The sequence below is a fragment of the Ranitomeya imitator genome, chromosome 6 (assembly GCF_032444005.1).
Source record: "Ranitomeya imitator isolate aRanImi1 chromosome 6, aRanImi1.pri, whole genome shotgun sequence".
Lineage (NCBI taxonomy): Eukaryota > Metazoa > Chordata > Amphibia > Anura > Dendrobatidae > Ranitomeya > Ranitomeya imitator.
In genome coordinates, this window is record NC_091287.1 from 570,706,584 (window position 1) to 570,724,282 (window position 17,699).

Consider the following 17,699-nt stretch of genomic DNA (forward strand, 5'->3'; position numbering starts at 1 on the left):
GGCTGTACCCAACGATCTTCTAGCTTAGGGAGACTTCGCTTCTCCCAGAAGGCACCTGGAATATGCAAATTAGCCTCCTGAAGCTTGAATCCCTGGTTTGGTGATGCTTTCGAAGCAGCTGGTCCCGGCTGTACCCAACGATCTTCTAGCTTAGGGAGACTTCGCTTCTCCCAGAAGGCACCTGGAATATGCAAATTAGCCTCCTGAAGCTTGAATCCCTGGTTTCAGACTGAAACAGTTGTGGACTGAACAGTTGCAGACCCACACTAACTATTAAAAGGACGATTCTGACCCTATCAGCAGCAGCTCTCCCTACACTCACTAAGTCCGGGGCAGAATGCGGCGAGCAGGGCGGCGCCAGGTCTCTTATAGACATGATGACGCTGTGCGGCCAGCCAATCACTGTAATTCCCCAACAAAGATGGCTGCGGCATTACAGTACATGGCTGACAATCCCTGCAATGTCATTGGCCCTCTAAAGAGCACCAGAATTGCAGGGCGGAGACCCGAGCTCCCGCCGAATGATCCCGGAAATAGTCGGTGCTAGCTGAGTACACCAAGCATAGTGATACTCGGGTGAGTTCGCTCATCACTACTAACCTCTTAACCTGGGAACACAGCACAAAAAAAGGGGGATTCAGCTATTTAGGTGACCATATCAGCACTCACCTATGTAGCTGTCCTAGCAGGATACCGGCCCCGGAGGCGGTGATCCATGCGACGTAGGGGTCCTTGATCGTTGATGCCCCCATCCACTGCAGCTATCAGTGGTTCTGCTCCCTCTGGAGCGACCGCTGCTGCCCTTTATTTCTGTTGCTCCGGCGTTGCTACCACCAGCGGTGGCAAGTGCTCCTCCACGGCGTCCACAGACAACATCTTTGCAGCACACTTCCTGCTGCACAACACCGGCATAAGGAGGCCCAGGCCCGCCTCCTGTAACACGCCTCCCCGGCCCCTCCCGGAAGTTGTCATCACTTCCAGTTCATGGGCACTTCTTCCTCTCCATGCCGCTTATAGCTCCACATGCGGAGCCAGCCGTGTCTTCTGGATGAACACAGGGACTCATTCCCCCTGTGCTGCACCTGGGCGACCTCACCCGGACCCTGGGGATCGCGACATCCTGGCCAGACGAGGGGTGGTCTACAGGAGAACACCCCCGACGCTGCTGCCCTCTCTATGGACTTCACAGAGGCTCCAGGACCCAGGTAAGACTTCTGCCCGTTCCTAGTCAGGACAGGAACCCAACTGAGGAGGCGAGGGGGACCGTGCCCCTTTTTATTCTGTAGGTTCCTGTCCTGATGGTGGGTGGATCCCCTCCGTGGGTGCTGTCGGTGCGATAGGAAAAATATGATTTTTTATGTTTATGGCTCTACATTCTAAACTTCTGTGAAGCCTTTGGGGGTGAAAGCGCTCACCACACATCTAGATAAGTTACTTAGGGGGTCTACTTTCCAAAATGGTGTCACTTGTGGGGGGTTTCAATGTTTAGGAACATCAGGCGCTCTCCAAACGCAACATGGTGTCCTATCTCAATTCCAGCCAATTTTGCATTGAAAAGTCAAACGGTGCCCCTTCCCTTCCGAGCTCTGCCATGCGCCGAAACAGTGGTTTACCCCCACATATGGGGTATCAGCGTACTCAGGACAAATTGCACAACAACTTTTGGGGTCCACTTTCTCCTGTTACACTTGGTAAAATAAAGCAAATTGGATCTGAAGCAAGCTTTTTTTTTTTAAACATTCCAAAAAATTTTGTGAAGCACCTGAAGGGTTAATAAACTTCTTGAATGTGGTTTTGAGCACCTTAAGGGGTGCAGTTTTTAGAATGGTGTCACACTTGGTTATTTTCTATCATATATGTAATTTATTATTTCTTCACCGCTCAGTGGTATAAAATTCTGTGAGGCAAATGTGATGTCAATATGATCACTGCCCCCTAGAGGAATTCATTGGGGGGTGCAGTTTTTAGAATGGTGTCACACTTGAGTATTTTCTATCACATAGACCCCTCAAAATGACTTCAAATGAGATGTGGTCCCTAAAAAAAAATGAGAGCAAAAAAAGGGGAGAAGCCAGCGCAGCCTAAGGTTAAGACGCAATACATAAAGTGCAAATGCACATATTAATTTCTAACTGTATTTTCAAAATGAGACATTTAGCAAACAATTGATCAATTCTTTGAGCCACCCCGCCTCTTCACGGCAATCTCATATTGGGGCAGTCCTACACTACGTTGTTGAATGGCGCCTGGTTATGTGCGCCATTCTTTCTGTGTCTCAGTGATTGATAGGCTGCTGTCCACACACAGCAGCCCTGCCCTGCCTCAGGCTTTGTTTAATTATGCACCTGTGCCTCAGCCTGTCTCACTCTTCATCTGTGGCCTGGATGGGCAGTGTGGAGGTTGGATCCGAAATGTCTGTCTGGACCTGGTCAACCTTTATCCTCGCTTGCCCACTCTGGCGCCATGGGGGTGACTCAGTAATGCTCCAGGTACAGCATGCTTTTAATGTGGTCTTGCATTTAGTTAATTTAGGAGGCCTTTATGGCACAGCGAATATAAAAAACGTAGAGTAGGACTGCCCCAATATGAGATTGCCGTGAAGAGGCGGGGTGGCTCAAAGAATTGATCAATTGTTTGCTAAATGTCTCATTTTGAAAATACAGTTAGAAATTAATATGTGCATTTGCACTTTATGTATTGCGTCTCAACCTTAGGCTGCGCTGGCTTCTCCCCTTTTTTTGCCCTAAAAAAAAATGGTGTAAAAATGAGAAATCGCTGGTCAACTTTTAACCCTTATAACTCCCTAACAAAAAAAATGTTGGTTCCAAAATTGTGCTGATGTAAAGTAGACATGTGGGAAATGTTACTTATTAAGTATGATGTGTGACATCTCTCTAAGGGCATGAAAATTCTAACCTTGAAAATTGCAAAATTTAAAAAAAAAATTGACATTTTTCTGTTTGCTTTTTTTCACAAATATACACAATTAATAGCAAAGAAATGTTACCACTATCCTGAAGTACAATATGTCAGGAGAAAACAATGTCAGAATCACCGGGATCCATGGAAGCTCCAGAGTTATAACCTCATAAAGGGACAGTGGTTAGAATTGTAAAGATTGGCCCCGACATTAAGCTGCAAATTGGCTTGGTCATTAAGGGGTTAAGCGCCTGCTTTAGGCCACTTTCACACATCCGTCTTTCGGCGTTAGGCTCAATCCGGCAAATTTTGAAAAAACTGGATCCGGCGAAAGATGCCACCTGATCCGTTTTTTTCCCATAAACTTGTATTAGCGCCGGATGACCTTACGTTTCGTCCGGCTTTCGCCAGATTCGGTAAAAATGTTGTTTCCGGGGTCTGGAAAAAATGTCCACAGTAATGTTTTTTGTCTCTGGCGTAAAGCCGGCGCTTCTGGCTTTTTACTAGAATGGAAGCCTATGGGAGCCGGAAGGTGTCGAATCCGGAAAATGACGGATTCCGGCGCCGGATTCAGCTTTTTTTAAACTGAGCATGCTCCATTTCAACACGCGACGGATTGTGACTGATGGCAAAAACCTGATGTGTGAAAGAGGCCTTATAGGGAAAACGATGTAAGGAAACTGCGCCGTTAACCCCTTCCTGTCTGACCTGTGATGTCTGCGCCATTAACCCCTTCCTGTCTGACCCGTGACGTCTGCGCCGTTAACCCCTTCCTGTCTGACCGGTGACGTCTGCGCCGTTAACCCCTTCCTGTCTGACCGGTGACATCTGCGCCGTTAACCCCTTCCTGGCTGACCGGTGACGTCTGCGCCGTTAACCCCTTCTTGTCAGACCGGTGATGTCTGCGCCATTAACCCCTTGTCTGACCGGTGATATCTGCACCATTAACCCCTTTTTGTCAGACCGATGATATCTGCGCCATTAACCCCTTCCTGTCTGACCGGTGATGTCTGCGCCATTAATCCCTTTCCTATCTGACCGGCGATGTCTGCACCATTAACCCCTTCCTGACTGACCGGTAATGTCTCTGCCATTAACCCCTTCCTGTCTGACCTGTGATATCTCCGCCATTAACTCCTTCCTGTCTGACTGCCAACAGTCACCGTAAGGCTATATTCACACTTTGCGGATTTTGCTGCGGATCCGCAGCGGATTTGACCGCTGCGGATCCGCAGCAGTTTCCCATGAGTTTACATTTCAATGTAAACCTATGGGAAACAAAAAACGCTGTGCACATGCTGCAGAAAAATCCGCGCGGAAACGCTGCGGATTACATTCCGCAGCATGTCGCTTCTTTTCTGCGGATTTTCAGCTGCTCCAATAGAAAACTGCAGTTGAAAATCCGCAGAAGAAAACGCAGTAAAAACCGCGATAAATCCGCAGTAAAAACCGCGATGGGTTTTCACTGCGGATTTTGCAATTCCGCTGCGGAAAAATCCGCAGTGGAATCTGCAAAGTGTGCACATAGCCTAAAAGAGCCCAGCTGTAACAGAGTCACCCCCACTCGTACACATGGACCATACTGTAATCAGGCTTACATTATCATGCCTTGTTCTGTATCTGGTGGGCGCATGGTTGTCTTTGTACCCCTCTGCAGGGGGCATCTCCAATACACAAACCTGCAGACAGGGTTTCTGGAACATTTTTAATCCTTGCAGCCATGATTAATGGGGTGGGAGTTAGTATCTCTGCCCAACAAGGGGGCTGATCCCAAGAGTGGTAGGACAATAGGCCACATGTTCAGTTAGTTGATGCTGTGTTTTGGTAAGGACGAGGATCTGCAGCTGCGGCCAGGTCCTGTATCATGATTGGAGATGGAAGGTTATTTGCCACGTAGGATTGCGATGTCTCACCCCCAGCTGGATTTGAGGACCGAATCTAGAGTTTGTTGTAAAAAAAAAAAATTCCTTGGCGTCAAATTACCAGGTAGCGCCCCCGGATTTGTCCCTTTTGTGTGGCCACTAGTGATGAGCGAATATACTCGTTACTCGACATTTCTCGAGCATGCTCGGGGGTCCTCCGAGTATTTTTTAGTGCTCGGAAATTAAGTTTTTATTGCCGCAGCTGAATGATTTACATCTTTTAGCCAGCATAAGTACATGTGGGGGTTGTCTGGTTGCTAGGGAATCCCCGCATGTAATCAACCTGGCTAAGAAATGTAAATCATTCAGCTGCGGCAATAAAAACTAAATTTCCGAACACTAAAAGATACTTGGAGGACACCCGAGTGTGCTCGGGAAATCTCGAGTAACGAGAATATTCGCTCATCACTAGTGGTCATCTTGCAGACTCTTAAAGAATCTATGTTTGGCGTTATATTTTCTCCGTCTCAATAGAAGTTGTTGGATTGTTCGTTGGCCATCTGCCCCTGCCTGCTCTGTCCCACCCCATCACAAACTGGTTGGCAGCAGAGGGATCAGAGCAGAAGGAATGGAGAACAGCGGCCTGGCAATGAATGGAGCAAGAATCTCAGTATACCGGAATTGGACTGTGGGGAGCCTTCATACATAGGCCAGTGAATTAGGAGTCAGTTACAAAAGACTATCCAAAGATCGACTTACTGAGGTTCTGGAAGAAGCTAGCCTTCAAGATGGCACTGGAAAGAGATTCCCAGAGCAGGTGGAGGAAAGGAGGAACCTGGAGGTACATACCAAGAAAAGTCAGTGGGTTGTGTGATATGAGGACGAGATGGCATTGCTTGGGGATGAAGCCACCATAGAAGACAAACAGGAGGCCATTGGGAGAGCCCATGAAAGGCAGCTCACTGTGGAAGCAGCTAGAAGCCCCAGGCAGACATTAATCACAGCACCCACCATGAGGGAAACCCCAAGAGTATCCCACAAGGACTTTAAGCCATTTAATGAGCCTTCAGGGGACATTGAAAGATTCTTCCAAGATTTTGATCATCAGTGTCAGTTAATGGAAGTTCCAGAAATGGAGAGGGTCAGTTATCTGGTGGGTTTCTTAGAGGGTGGGGATGTAGAAGCATATTGAGCTATGGACCCTCGGTGGAACCGTGATTATGAGGATATTAAGGAAACCATCCTGGAACATTATGTGGTAACTCCAGTCACTTACAGGACTCAGCTTCGCTCGTTAGCCTGTAACGGGGAAGGCTGGTTTAAAACCGGCTCAAACAGGTGTGTCATCGCTGGCTGGAGGGAGATGGGGCCTTAACTCGAGACCATCATCCAGGTCATCTTAAAAGAACAGTGCTTTGCTAAATGCCCCTCTGAGATCAGGGAAAGTGTGAGAGAGAAAACGAGCGACAGTAGAACAAGCTGCCGCTTTAGCTGATGAGGGTCTCACCATCAAGCCTCAGTAGTAAATTTACTGGTGAATGAAGAGAAAACTACCAGCACCCCATCGCCAGTGGTCCCTTGTCCTTCAGTCCCCAAAGTTTGCTGTCCCCCTTGGAAACTACCTCATGGTGATGACCATGTGAATCACCTTCCAAAAAATCCTGTTCCTCCTCTGGAATGTGACAAGGAAAGAAAATAGTAGAGCACAGGTGTTATGGTTGTGGGCATCTGCTGGCCACATACCCAGCTATCCAGTGGAGAAATTGGTCTCAACCCCAACAACCACCTCATGCACCTTCATACACCGCAGATGTTACCGATGCAACCGACAGTCATCATAAAAGAGTGCAACCAACAATCATAAAGAGAATAATGACAGTCATCATAAAAGAGCGCAACCGACAGTCATCATAAAAGAAAGCAACCGATAGTCATCAGAACAGAGCGCAAACGACAGTCATAACTAGAGATGAACGAATATTTCAATGTTCGATTCGGATTACGTTCAACAAATATAAACAGACACCATTCACATCAATGGGAGGGAAAAACAAATGCATAAACAACACCTTAGAAGGCCCCAAATGCTGTCAAAACACATCAAATGAGGGACAAACTCCAGGAAAGTGGCCTCAATGCACCCACAGTACAAATTGCAGCAAGTAACTGCAGCAATCAGCCAGGTATGAGGCATTGGGATCTGTGACGGCATTTACAGCTTTCCAATGAACTTCACAGTAAGATGAGGTAGGTGAGGGATCGGTGTAGGCCCCTGTGCTGAGAGCCCTGACACCACATGCAACACCTCTACTTGCTTTCATGCTGAGACGCACTCAGGTGGCACAAATATCAGTTTTGTAGACTACCATTGTCAGAAAAATGTAAGGATAGTAACACTGGTAGTTGAGTACAAGGAAGTGGAGGCCTGACAGTCTCAGAGGCCTACTGCTACAAGCAACACAATCAGGAGTCTTCACATTTCCAAAAATTATTGGCAGACACCACTAAAGTGGCATCAATTTCACCTCAGTAGAAATAATAGAATAGGGACCAACAGGTCTTTCACTACACCAAATCCAGCAGATGGACACCCAACTTGGAGTGTTCACATTAAAAAAGGGAGGGCCTGACACCCCAGAAGTGGAATACCTTTCACGAGTATAGAAATAGTATAATTGAGACCAACGCGTCTTTCACTACAGCTAACACAGCAGATGTAGACCAACCTTGACTGTTCACTGTCACGGTAATGTGAATATCCCATGTTTGAGTATCTACCTAACTTTACCAGACACAGGCTGCGGCCTCCCCCTCTTCTCTCTCTGCCTGCTGCTTGTATGTGTGTACTTCAAAACCCTCACTACGATCACTGGAGTTTTATGGCTTAGCTGCAAATACCAGTCTCTGTGAAAACTACTCATTCCCTCCTCCCAACCAATTCCAGCGAAAACTGGTGCAGATTGCCGATGCCTATTAGGCCAACTTTAGATCGGAAGTGCAAAAGCCAGTCACCGCCAGCTGGAGAGGGGGTAAGCCTGTAACCATTGCCAGTACCCCTGCCAGCCAACACACCAGAGGCCCTGTCCCCATCGCCAACAGCATCAGACCTAGCACAGACCCTCACTAGTGGTTTTTTCTGCAAGCGGACTGGTCATATCAGCACCAACTGTCCAGCGAAGCAGAAGAACCCCCCCAGCCAAAGCCCCAGGGCCTAATGCAGCAGTTCTTTTGGTGGGTGGGGCGGTTGGGTGAGTCTGTGGCAACATGCAGCAAGTCAATGTGGGGGGCCATGTCGCTACAGGCCTCAAGGACACGGGGGCTGCACGAACCCTCATCCAACCCAAACTGATGGCCCCTGAAGAGATCATTCCGGGGAAAACCCTGACTCACCGGGATTGGGGGCGTCAGCTGTCCCCAGCCAATGGCCCGGGTGCATATAGATTGGGGTGCTGGAAGCGGGGTGAAGGAAGTGGGGCTGTCCGATAACTTCCCCACTGATGTTTTATTGGGGTCTGATTTGGGGAGGATGGTTGCATACTACGTCCCTGACTCCCCTCCCCTATCGAAAGATGATGATAGCAATGGGAAATTGCATATGTTAACTGACAATGTGTTACCAATTAATGATGTACCTGATAATAATTTTTCTGAAAATGCCGAGGGTAATACCGATAATGCTAATGATGAAAATGTGCATGTGTTACCTGCTACCCATTTGTGTCCTAAGGATAATTTGTTCACGGGTGCAGGAGTGCTCAGCCACGTCACTCTGCGGGGTGGGATGGCTGAGGAACCCCTAACAGGAGCAAGTGATGGTGCTATGGGAAATGGGGAGATGCATGGGAACCGTGAGGAAGGTGATGCCATGCAACTGACCAGTGCCACAGAGGAAGGTAACTGCCCCATAAGTAGCACTGCTCCTGAAATAATGGGGGTGGATGGGGAGGTAGTACCCATAACAGCGCCGGCTGATGGGTCTGTGGAAATACCCGGGGAGACAGCCTACGTAGCTGCTGTCACCCACAGTCAGAGTGCCCGGAACGCAGATAATGTTATGCCTTCTGTACCTTCCTCAGTCAGACGTGACTGAACCAGAGATGGACCCGGAGCAGGTCCCAGAGGGTTCTGTTGTGAATTCTGTTATCGAGCTCCCTCCTGTGGTCATGAATGGTACTTCGGCGAGTTCTGTCCATGGACTCCCTCTGGTGGCTGTGAGTGGAGCTGCTGCTTCTGAGGTTCCTTCCACAGGTGACGTAGGTTATTCTTTGGCTGGCTGCTCTATTTAACTCCACTCAGATCGTTACTCCATGCCAGCTGTCAATGTTCTTGTACTGGTTCAGTTCGCTCTTGGATCTTTCTGGTGTACTGTCTACTCCAGCAGAAGCTTAGTCCCTTGTTGTGAATTCTGTGGCCAAGCTCCCTCCTGTGGTCGTGAGTGGTACTGCGGCTGGTTCTGTCTATAAGCTTCCTTTGGTGGATGAGAGTGGTACTGCGGCTCCTGAGTTTCCTTCCTCAGGTGATGAGGTTAAGTCGTTAGGTGCTGCTCTATTTAACTCCACCTGGTGCTTTGATCCTGGCCTCCAGTCAATGTTCTAGTATTGGTCTTGCTTCCTCCTGGATCGTTCCTGAGGCCTGTCTATCCTGCATAAGCTAAGTTCTGCTTATGTTATTTTTGTTTACTATATTTTCTGTCCAGCTTGCTATATTGGTTTTTCTTCCTTGCTGGAATCTCTGAGACACAGAGGGAGCACCTCCGTACCGTTAGTCGGTGCGGAGGGTCTTTTTGCCCCTCTGCGTGGTTGTTTGTAGGTTTTTGTGTTGACCGCAAAGCTATCTTTCCTATCCTCGGTCTATTCAGTAAGTCGGGCCTCACTTTGCTAAATCTATTTCATCTCTGTGTATTTCATCTTTACTCACAGTCATTATATGTGGGGGGCTGCCTTTTCCTTTGGGGAATTTCTCTGAGGCAAGGTAGGCTTATTTTTCTATCTTCAGGGCTAGTTAGTTTCTCAGGCTGTGCCGAGTTGCATAGGGAGCGTTAGGCGCAATCCACGGCTACCTCTAGTGTGGTATGATAGGATTAGGGATTGCGGTCAGCAGAGTTTCCACGTCTCAGAGCTCGTCATATGTTTTTGGTAAATGTCAGGTCACTTTGTATGCTCTGAACTTCAAGGTCAATTGTGGTTCTGAATTACCTGTTCATAACAGTACTGGAGGCCCAAAGTACTAATGCTTCTCAATAGAGGGAAAAGAGAAGTTCTGAGACCATTTTTTTTTCTTTGCACTGTGTTCTGTCTTTCTTTTCCCCTATACATCAGGGTGGTTCAGAACACAGGTGTGGACATGGACATTCAGGGTCTGTCCTCTTTGATGGATAATCTCACTATAAGAGTACAAAATATTCAAGATTTAGTGGTTCAGAATCCTATGTTAGAACCTAAAATTCCTATTCCTGATTTATTTTCTGGAGATAGAGCTAAGTTTCTGAATTTTAAAAATAATTGTAAACTATTTCTGGCTTTGAAACCCCGCTCCTCTGGTGACCCAGTTCAACAAGTTAAAATTATTATTTCTTTATTACGTGGCGACCCTCAAGACTGGGCATTTTCCCTTGCGCCAGTAGATCCTGCATTATGTAATATTGATGCGTTTTTTCTGGCGCTCGGATTGCTGTACGACGAACCTAATTCAGTGGATCAGGCAGAGAAAAATTTGCTGGATCTGTGTCAGGGTCAGGATGAGATAGAGATTTATTGTCAGAAGTTTAGAAAGTGGTCCGTGCTCACTCAATGGAATGAATGGGCGCTGGCAGCTATTTTCAGAAAGGGTCTCTCTGAAGCCCTTAAGGATGTCATGGTGGGATTTCCTATGCCTGCTGGTCTGAATGAGTCTATGTCTTTGGCCATTCAGATCGGTCGACGCTTGCGCGAGCGTAAATCTGTGCACCATTTGGCGGTATTATCTGAGCATAAACCTGAGCCTATGCAGTGCGATAGGACTTTGACCAGAGCTGAAAGGCAAGAACACAGACGTCAGAATGGGCTGTTTCTACTGTGGTGATTCCACTCATGCTATCTCCGATTGTCCTAAGCGCACTAAGCGGTTCGCTAGGTCTGCCACCATTGGTATGGTACAGTCGAAATTTCTTTTGTCCGTTACTTTGATCTGCTCTTTGTCTTCCTATTCTGTCATGGCATTTGTGGATTCAGGCGCTGCCCTGAATTTGATGGACTTGGAGTATGCTAGGCGCTGTGGGTTTGTCTTGGAGCCCTTGCAGTGTCCTATTCCATTGAGAGGAATTGATGCTACGCCTTTGGCCAAGAATAAGCCTCAGTATTGGACCCAGCTGACCATGTGCATGGCTCCTGCGCACCAGGAGGATATTCGCTTTCTGGTGTTGCATAATCTGCATGATGTGGTCGTGTTGGGGTTGCCATGGCTACAAGTCCATAACCCAGTATTAGATTGGAAATCAATGTCTGTGTCCAGCTGGGGTTGTCAGGGGGTACATGGTGATGTTCCATTTCTGTCTATCTCATCATCCACCCCTTCTGAGGTCCCAGAGTTCTTGTCTGATTACCGGGATGTATTCGATGAGCCCAAGTCCAATGCCCTACCTCCGCATAGGGATTGTGATTGTGCTATCGATTTGATTCCTGGTAGTAAGTTTCCTAAGGGTCGACTGTTTAATTTATCTGTACCTGAGCACGCCGCTATGCGGAGTTACGTGAAGGAGTCTTTGGAGAAGGGTCATATTCGCCCGTCATCGTCGCCATTGGGAGCGGGGTTCTTTTTTTGTGGCCAAGAAGGATGGTTCGCTGAGACCTTGTATTGATTACCGCCTTCTAAATAAAATTACGGTCAAATTTCAGTACCCCTTTCCGCTGCTGTCTGATTTGTTTGCTCGGATTAAGGGGGCTAGTTGGTTCACCAAGATAGATCTTCGTGGTGTGTATAATCTTGTGCGTATTAAACGGGGCGATGAATGGAAAACAGCATTTAATACGCCCGAAGGCCATTTTGAGTACCTGGTTATGCCATTCGGACTTTCTAATGCTCCATCAGTGTTTCAGTCCTTTATGCATGACATCTTCCGAGAGTACCTGGATAAATTCCTGATTGTATACTTGGATGATATTTTGGTCTTCTCGGATGATTGGGAGTCTCATGTGAAGCAGGTCAGAATGGTGTTCCAGGTCCTGCGTGCTAATTCTTTGTTTGTGAAGGGGTCAAAGTGTCTCTTTGGTGTTCAGAAGATTTCATTTTTGGGGTTCATTTTTTCTCCTTCTACTATCGAGATGGACCCTGTTAAAGTTCAGGCCATTTATGATTGGACTCAGCCTACATCTCTGAAGAGTCTGCAGAAGTTCCTGGGCTTTGCTAATTTTTATCGTCGCTTCATCGCTAATTTTTCTAGCATTGCTAAACCGTTGACTGATTTAACCAAGAAGGGTGCTGATGTGGTCAATTGGTCTTCTGCTGCTGTGGAAGCTTTTCAGGAGTTGAAGCGTCGTTTTTCTTCTGCCCCTGTGTTGTGCCAACCAGATGTTTCGCTTCTGTTCCAGGTCGAGGTTGATGCTTCCGAAATTGGAGCAGGAGCTGTTTTGTCGCAGAGAAGTTCTGATTGCTCGGTGATGAAACCATGCGCCTTCTTTTCCAGGAAATTTTCGCCTGCTGAGCGAAATTATGATGTTGTCAATCGAGAGTTGCTAGCCATGAAGTGGGCATTCGAGGAGTGGCGTCATTGGCTTGAAGGAGCTAAGCATCGCGTGATGGTCTTGACTGATCACAAAAACTTGACTTATCTCGAGTCTGCCAAACGGTTGAATCCTAGACAGGCTCGTTGGTCGCTGTTTTTCTCCCGTTTTGACTTTGTGGTTTCGTACCTTCCGAGCTCTAAAAATGTGAAGGCGGATGCCCTGTCTAGGAGTTTTGTGCCCGATTCTCCGGGTTTGTCTGAGCCGGCGGGTATTCTCAAAGAGGGGGTAATTTTGTCTGCCATCTCCCCTGATTTGCGGCGGGTGCTGCAAAAATTTCAGGCTAATAGACCTGACCGTTGCCCAGCAGAGAAACTGTTTGTCCCTGATAGGTGGACGAATAAAGTTATCTCTGAAATTCATTGTTCGGTGTTGGCTGGTCATCCTGGAATCTTTGGTACCAGAGATTTGGTGGCTAGATCCTTTTGGTGGCCGTCTCTGTCGCGGGATGTGCGTTCTTTTGTGCAGTCCTGTGGGATTTGTGCTCGGGCTAAGCCCTGCTGTTCTCGTGCCAGTGGGTTGCTTTTGCCCTTGCCGGTCCCGAAGAGGCCTTGGACACATATCTCTATGGATTTTATTTCGGATCTCCCCGTCTCTCAAAGAATGTCGGTCATTTGGGTGGTTTGTGATCGCTTCTCTAAGATGGTCCATTTGGTGCCCTTGTCTAAATTGCCTTCCTCCTCTGATTTGGTGCCGTTGTTTTTCCAGCATGTGGTTCGTTTACATGGCATTCCAGAGAACATCGTTTCTGACAGAGGTTCCCAGTTTGTTTCGAGGTTTTGGCGAGCTTTTTGTGCTAGGATGGGCATTGATTTGTCTTTTTCCTCGGCTTTCCATCCTCAGACAAATGGCCAAACCGAACGAACCAATCAGACCTTGGAAACATATCTGAGATGTTTTGTTTCTGCTGATCAGGATGATTGGGTGTCCTTTTTGCCTTTGGCTGAGTTCGCCCTTAATAATCGGGCCAGCTCGGCTACTTTGGTTTCGCCGTTTTTCTGCAATTCTGGTTTCCATCCTCATTTCTCTTCAGGGCAGGTTGAGTCTTCGGACTGTCCTGGTGTGGATACTGTGGTGGATAGGTTGCAGCAGATTTGGACTCATGTAGTGGACAATCTGACTTTGTCCCAGGAGAAGGTTCAATGTTTCGCTAACCGCAGGCGCTGTGTGGGTCCCCGACTTCGTGTTGGGGATTTGGTTTGGTTGTCATCTCGTTATATTCCTATGAAGGTTTCCTCTCCTAAATTTAAGCCTCGTTTCATTGGTCCATATAGGATTTCTGAGGTTCTTAATCCTGTGTCTTTTCGTTTGACTCTTCCAGCTTCTTTTTCCATCCATAACGTGTTCCATAGGTCATTGTTGCGGAGATACGTGGCACCTGTGGTTCCATCTATTGATCCTCCTGCTCCGGTTTTGGTTGAAGGGGAATTGGAGTATATTGTGGAGAAGATTTTGGATTCTCGTGTTTCGAGACGGAAACTCCAGTATTTGGTTAAGTGGAAGGGTTATGGTCAGGAAGATAATTCCTGAGTCTTTGCCTCTGATGTCCATGCTGCCAATCTGGTTCGTGCCTTTCATGTGGCTCATCCTGGTCAGCCTGGGGGCTCTGGTGAGGGTTCGGTGACCCCTCCTCAAGGGGGGGGTACTGTTGTGAATTCTGTGGCCAAGCTCCCTCCTGTGGTCGTGAGTGGTACTGCGGCTGGTTCTGTCTATAAGCTTCCTTTGGTGGATGAGAGTGGTACTGCGGCTTCTGAGTTTCCTTCCTCAGGTGATGAGGTTAAGTCGTTAGGTGCTGCTCTATTTAACTCCACCTGGTGCTTTGATCCTGGCCTCCAGTCAATGTTCTAGTATTGGTCTTGCTTCCTCCTGGATCGTTCCTGTGGCCTGTCTATCCTGCATAAGCTAAGTTCTGCTCATGTTATTTTTGTTTACTATATTTTCTGTCCAGCTTGCTATATTGGTTTTTCTTGCTTGCTGGAATCTCTGAGACACAGAGGGAGCACCTCCGTACCGTTAGTCGGTGCGGAGGGTCTTTTTGCCCCTCTGCGTGGTTGTTTGTAGGTTTTTGTGTTGACCGCAAAGCTATCTTTCCTATCCTCGGTCTATTCAGTAAGTCGGGCCTCACTTTGCTAAATCTATTTCATCTCTGTGTTTGTATTTCATCTTTACTCACAGTCATTATATGTGGGGGGCTGCCTTTTCCTTTGGGGAATTTCTCTGAGGCAAGGTAGGCTTATTTTTCTATCTTCAGGGCTAGTTAGTTTCTCAGGCTGTGCCGAGTTGCATAGGGAGCGTTAGGCGCAATCCACGGCTACCTCTAGTGTGGTATGATAGGATTAGGGATTGCGGTCAGCAGAGTTTCCACGTCTCAGAGCTCGTCATATGTTTTTGGTAAATGTCAGGTCACTTTGTATGCTCTGAACTTCAAGGTCAATTGTGGTTCTGAATTACCTGTTCATAACAGTCCCTGTTAAGTTAATTATTTGTTCTTTGTTTCCTTGTCCAGCTTGCTATCATGATTGTGCCTTGCTAGTTGGAAGCTCTGGGATGCAGAGTGGCACCTCCGCACCGTGAGTCGGTGCGGAGGTCTTTTTGCACACTCTGCGTGGTCTTTTTGTAGTTTTTTGTGCTGACCGCAAAGATATCTTTCCTATCCTCAGTCTGTTTAGTAAGTCTGGCCTCCCTTTGCTGAAACCTGTTTCATTTCTGTGTTTGTGACTTTCATCTTAACTCACAGTCAATATAAGTGGGGGGCTGCCTTTTCCTTTGGGGAATTTCTCTGAGGCAAGGTAGGCTTTATTTTCTATCTTTAGGGCTAGTTAGCTCTTAGGCTGTGAAGAGGCGTCTAGGTCGTGTTAGGTACGCTCCACGGCTATTTCTAGTTGTGTGATAGGATTAGGGGTTGTGGTCAGCAGAGCTCCCACTTCCCAGAGCTTGTCCTGTCTGAGTTTAACCATCAGGTCGTTTCGGGTGCTCCTAACCACCAGGTCCATAACAGGGTTCCCGTGGGGAAGGGACCCTGACGTCACTTCTGGCTGCCCCTAGCCAGGAGTTCCAGGCCTCTCTGCACTCAGATGATAGACTGGAGAATTTGAGACACCTTGCCGAGACGCCCACCTCCGTGACTGAAAAGGAGTAGGTTTTCTGGGAACGAGGGAGACAGTACCCGGAAAATCGCAACAGGAGTGGTTGAGGGAAAGACAGCTGGTCGTCCTGCACCAATTCAGGGGTGAGTTGTTATGGATTGCCCATGAGATCCCGGTCGCTGGACACTTGGGGATCAGCAAAACTAAGTCCCAGCTGTCTTAACACTTTTATTGGCCCAAGATGGGGACAGATGTGACAAACTACTGCCGCTCCTGTATCACCTGCCAAAGAGTGGGGAAGGTGGGGCCTGCTCTTAAGGCTCCCCTGATCCCTTTGATAGAGGAGCCTTTCCAGGCGATCGCGGTGGACATTGTGGGCCCGCTGGCCATCCCCAGCAGCTCTGGAAAGCAATACGCCCTCACTGTGATAGACTACGCTACCCGATTCAGAGGCAGTGGCTCTGTCCTCAACTAGGGCAGATAAGGTGGCGGATGCACTGTTGGCCATCTCTTCACCGGTAGGATTTCCCAGGGAGATGCTTACCGATCAAGGGACCCAATTCATGTCTCGCCTAATGGAGGCTCTCTGTAAGAAAATGCAGGTGAATTGTCTGGTATCGAGTGCGTATCACCCACAGACCAATGGCGTGAGTGAACACTTCAATGGTACCCTCAAACAGATGCTACGAATGCTGGTTGAGACCCAAGAACATGACTGGGAGCGGTACCTCCTACACCTGCTGTTCGCTTACCGAGAGGTTCTGCAGGCCTCGACGGGGTTCTCCCCCTTCGAGCTCCTGTACGGCAGGCGAGTCAGGGGATCCCTTGGGTTGGTAATGAAATCCTGGGAAGAGGAGCCGGACCCTTCTGAAGTGTCCAAAGTGCAGTATGTCATGTGCTTCCGTGACAAAATGCAAACCTTGATGCAGTTGGTGCATAAAAACATAACACAGGCTCAGGCTGATCAGAAGCACTGATATGATCAGAACGCTCAAGCGGACCTACCACGTGGGTCAAAAGGTGTGGGTGGTGGTCCCCATACCAAAGGTTAAGCATCAGGCAGCCTGGGAAGGCCCATACGTCATCCACCAACAGCTCAACCCGGTCACCTACGTGGTCACGTTTGACCACGCTAGGAATAGGTGAAAGGCCTTTCAAGTCAACATGAAGGCTCATCATGAACATGAACCTTACGTCCTACCGGTCTGCAGCCTGCACGAAGATGGGGAAGACCTCCTTCTGGACATGCTAGCCCAAGCCAAGGCCGGTGGGTCCATTGAAGATAGGTAAGCGCCTTGTTAACTGAACCCTAGCGGTTGCAGTTGTTGACCACTCTGGAACCCTTCTGGGTTGTGTTCTCCGACCTGGAAGTACGATGCTAGCGGTCCACGAGGCGGACACCGGGAATCATGCCCCACTACGGTGAACACCCTATCGGATCTCCGACGAGGTGCAGGCTATGCGCCAGGAGATTGATGATATGTTACAGCTGGGGGTGATTCAAAGTGCACGTGGGCCTCACCTGTAGTTCTCGTGCCAAAGAAGGATAGGACCAACCAGTTCTGTGTGGACTACAGAGGGCTCAGCACTAGGGTTGAGCGAAACGGGTCGAACATTTTCAAAAGTCGCCGACTTTTGGCGAAGTCGAGTTTCATGAAACCCGATCCGACCCCTGTGCGTGGTCGGCCATGCGGTACGCGACTTTCGCGCCAAAGTCGCGTTTCAATGACGCGAAAAGCGCCATTTCTCAGCCAATGAAGGTAAACGCAGAGTGTGGGCAGCGTGATGACATAGGTCCTGGTCCCCACCATCTTAGAGAAGGGCATTGCAGTGATTGGCTTGCTGTCTGCGGCGTCACAGGGGCTATAAAGGGGCGTTCCCGCCGACCGCCATGTTACTGCTGCTGATCTGAGCTTAGGGAGAGGTTGCTGCCGCTTCGTCAGAAGCAGGGATAGCGTTAGGCAGGGTCCATTAACCACCAAACCGCTTGTGCTGTAGCGATTTCCACTGCCCAACACCACCTTCGGTGTGCAGGGACAGTGGAAGCTCCTTTTTTTTTTTTTTTTTTTCCTCAG

The 17,699-nt window shown here is 48.3% G+C and overlaps 1 protein-coding gene across 1 annotated transcript in view; it reads left to right on the forward strand.

Annotated features, from left to right (window-relative positions):
- Positions 1-16,788: 16,788 nt before the first annotated feature.
- The window catches only part of LOC138643514 (splicing regulatory glutamine/lysine-rich protein 1-like), a 56,901-nt gene continuing 55,990 nt past the window's right edge, over positions 16,789-17,699 (forward strand). The window contains exon 1 of the mRNA XM_069732412.1: positions 16,789-16,910. Coding sequence (XP_069588513.1) covers positions 16,789-16,910 — 122 coding nt within the window. The remainder of the gene's footprint in view (positions 16,911-17,699) is intronic.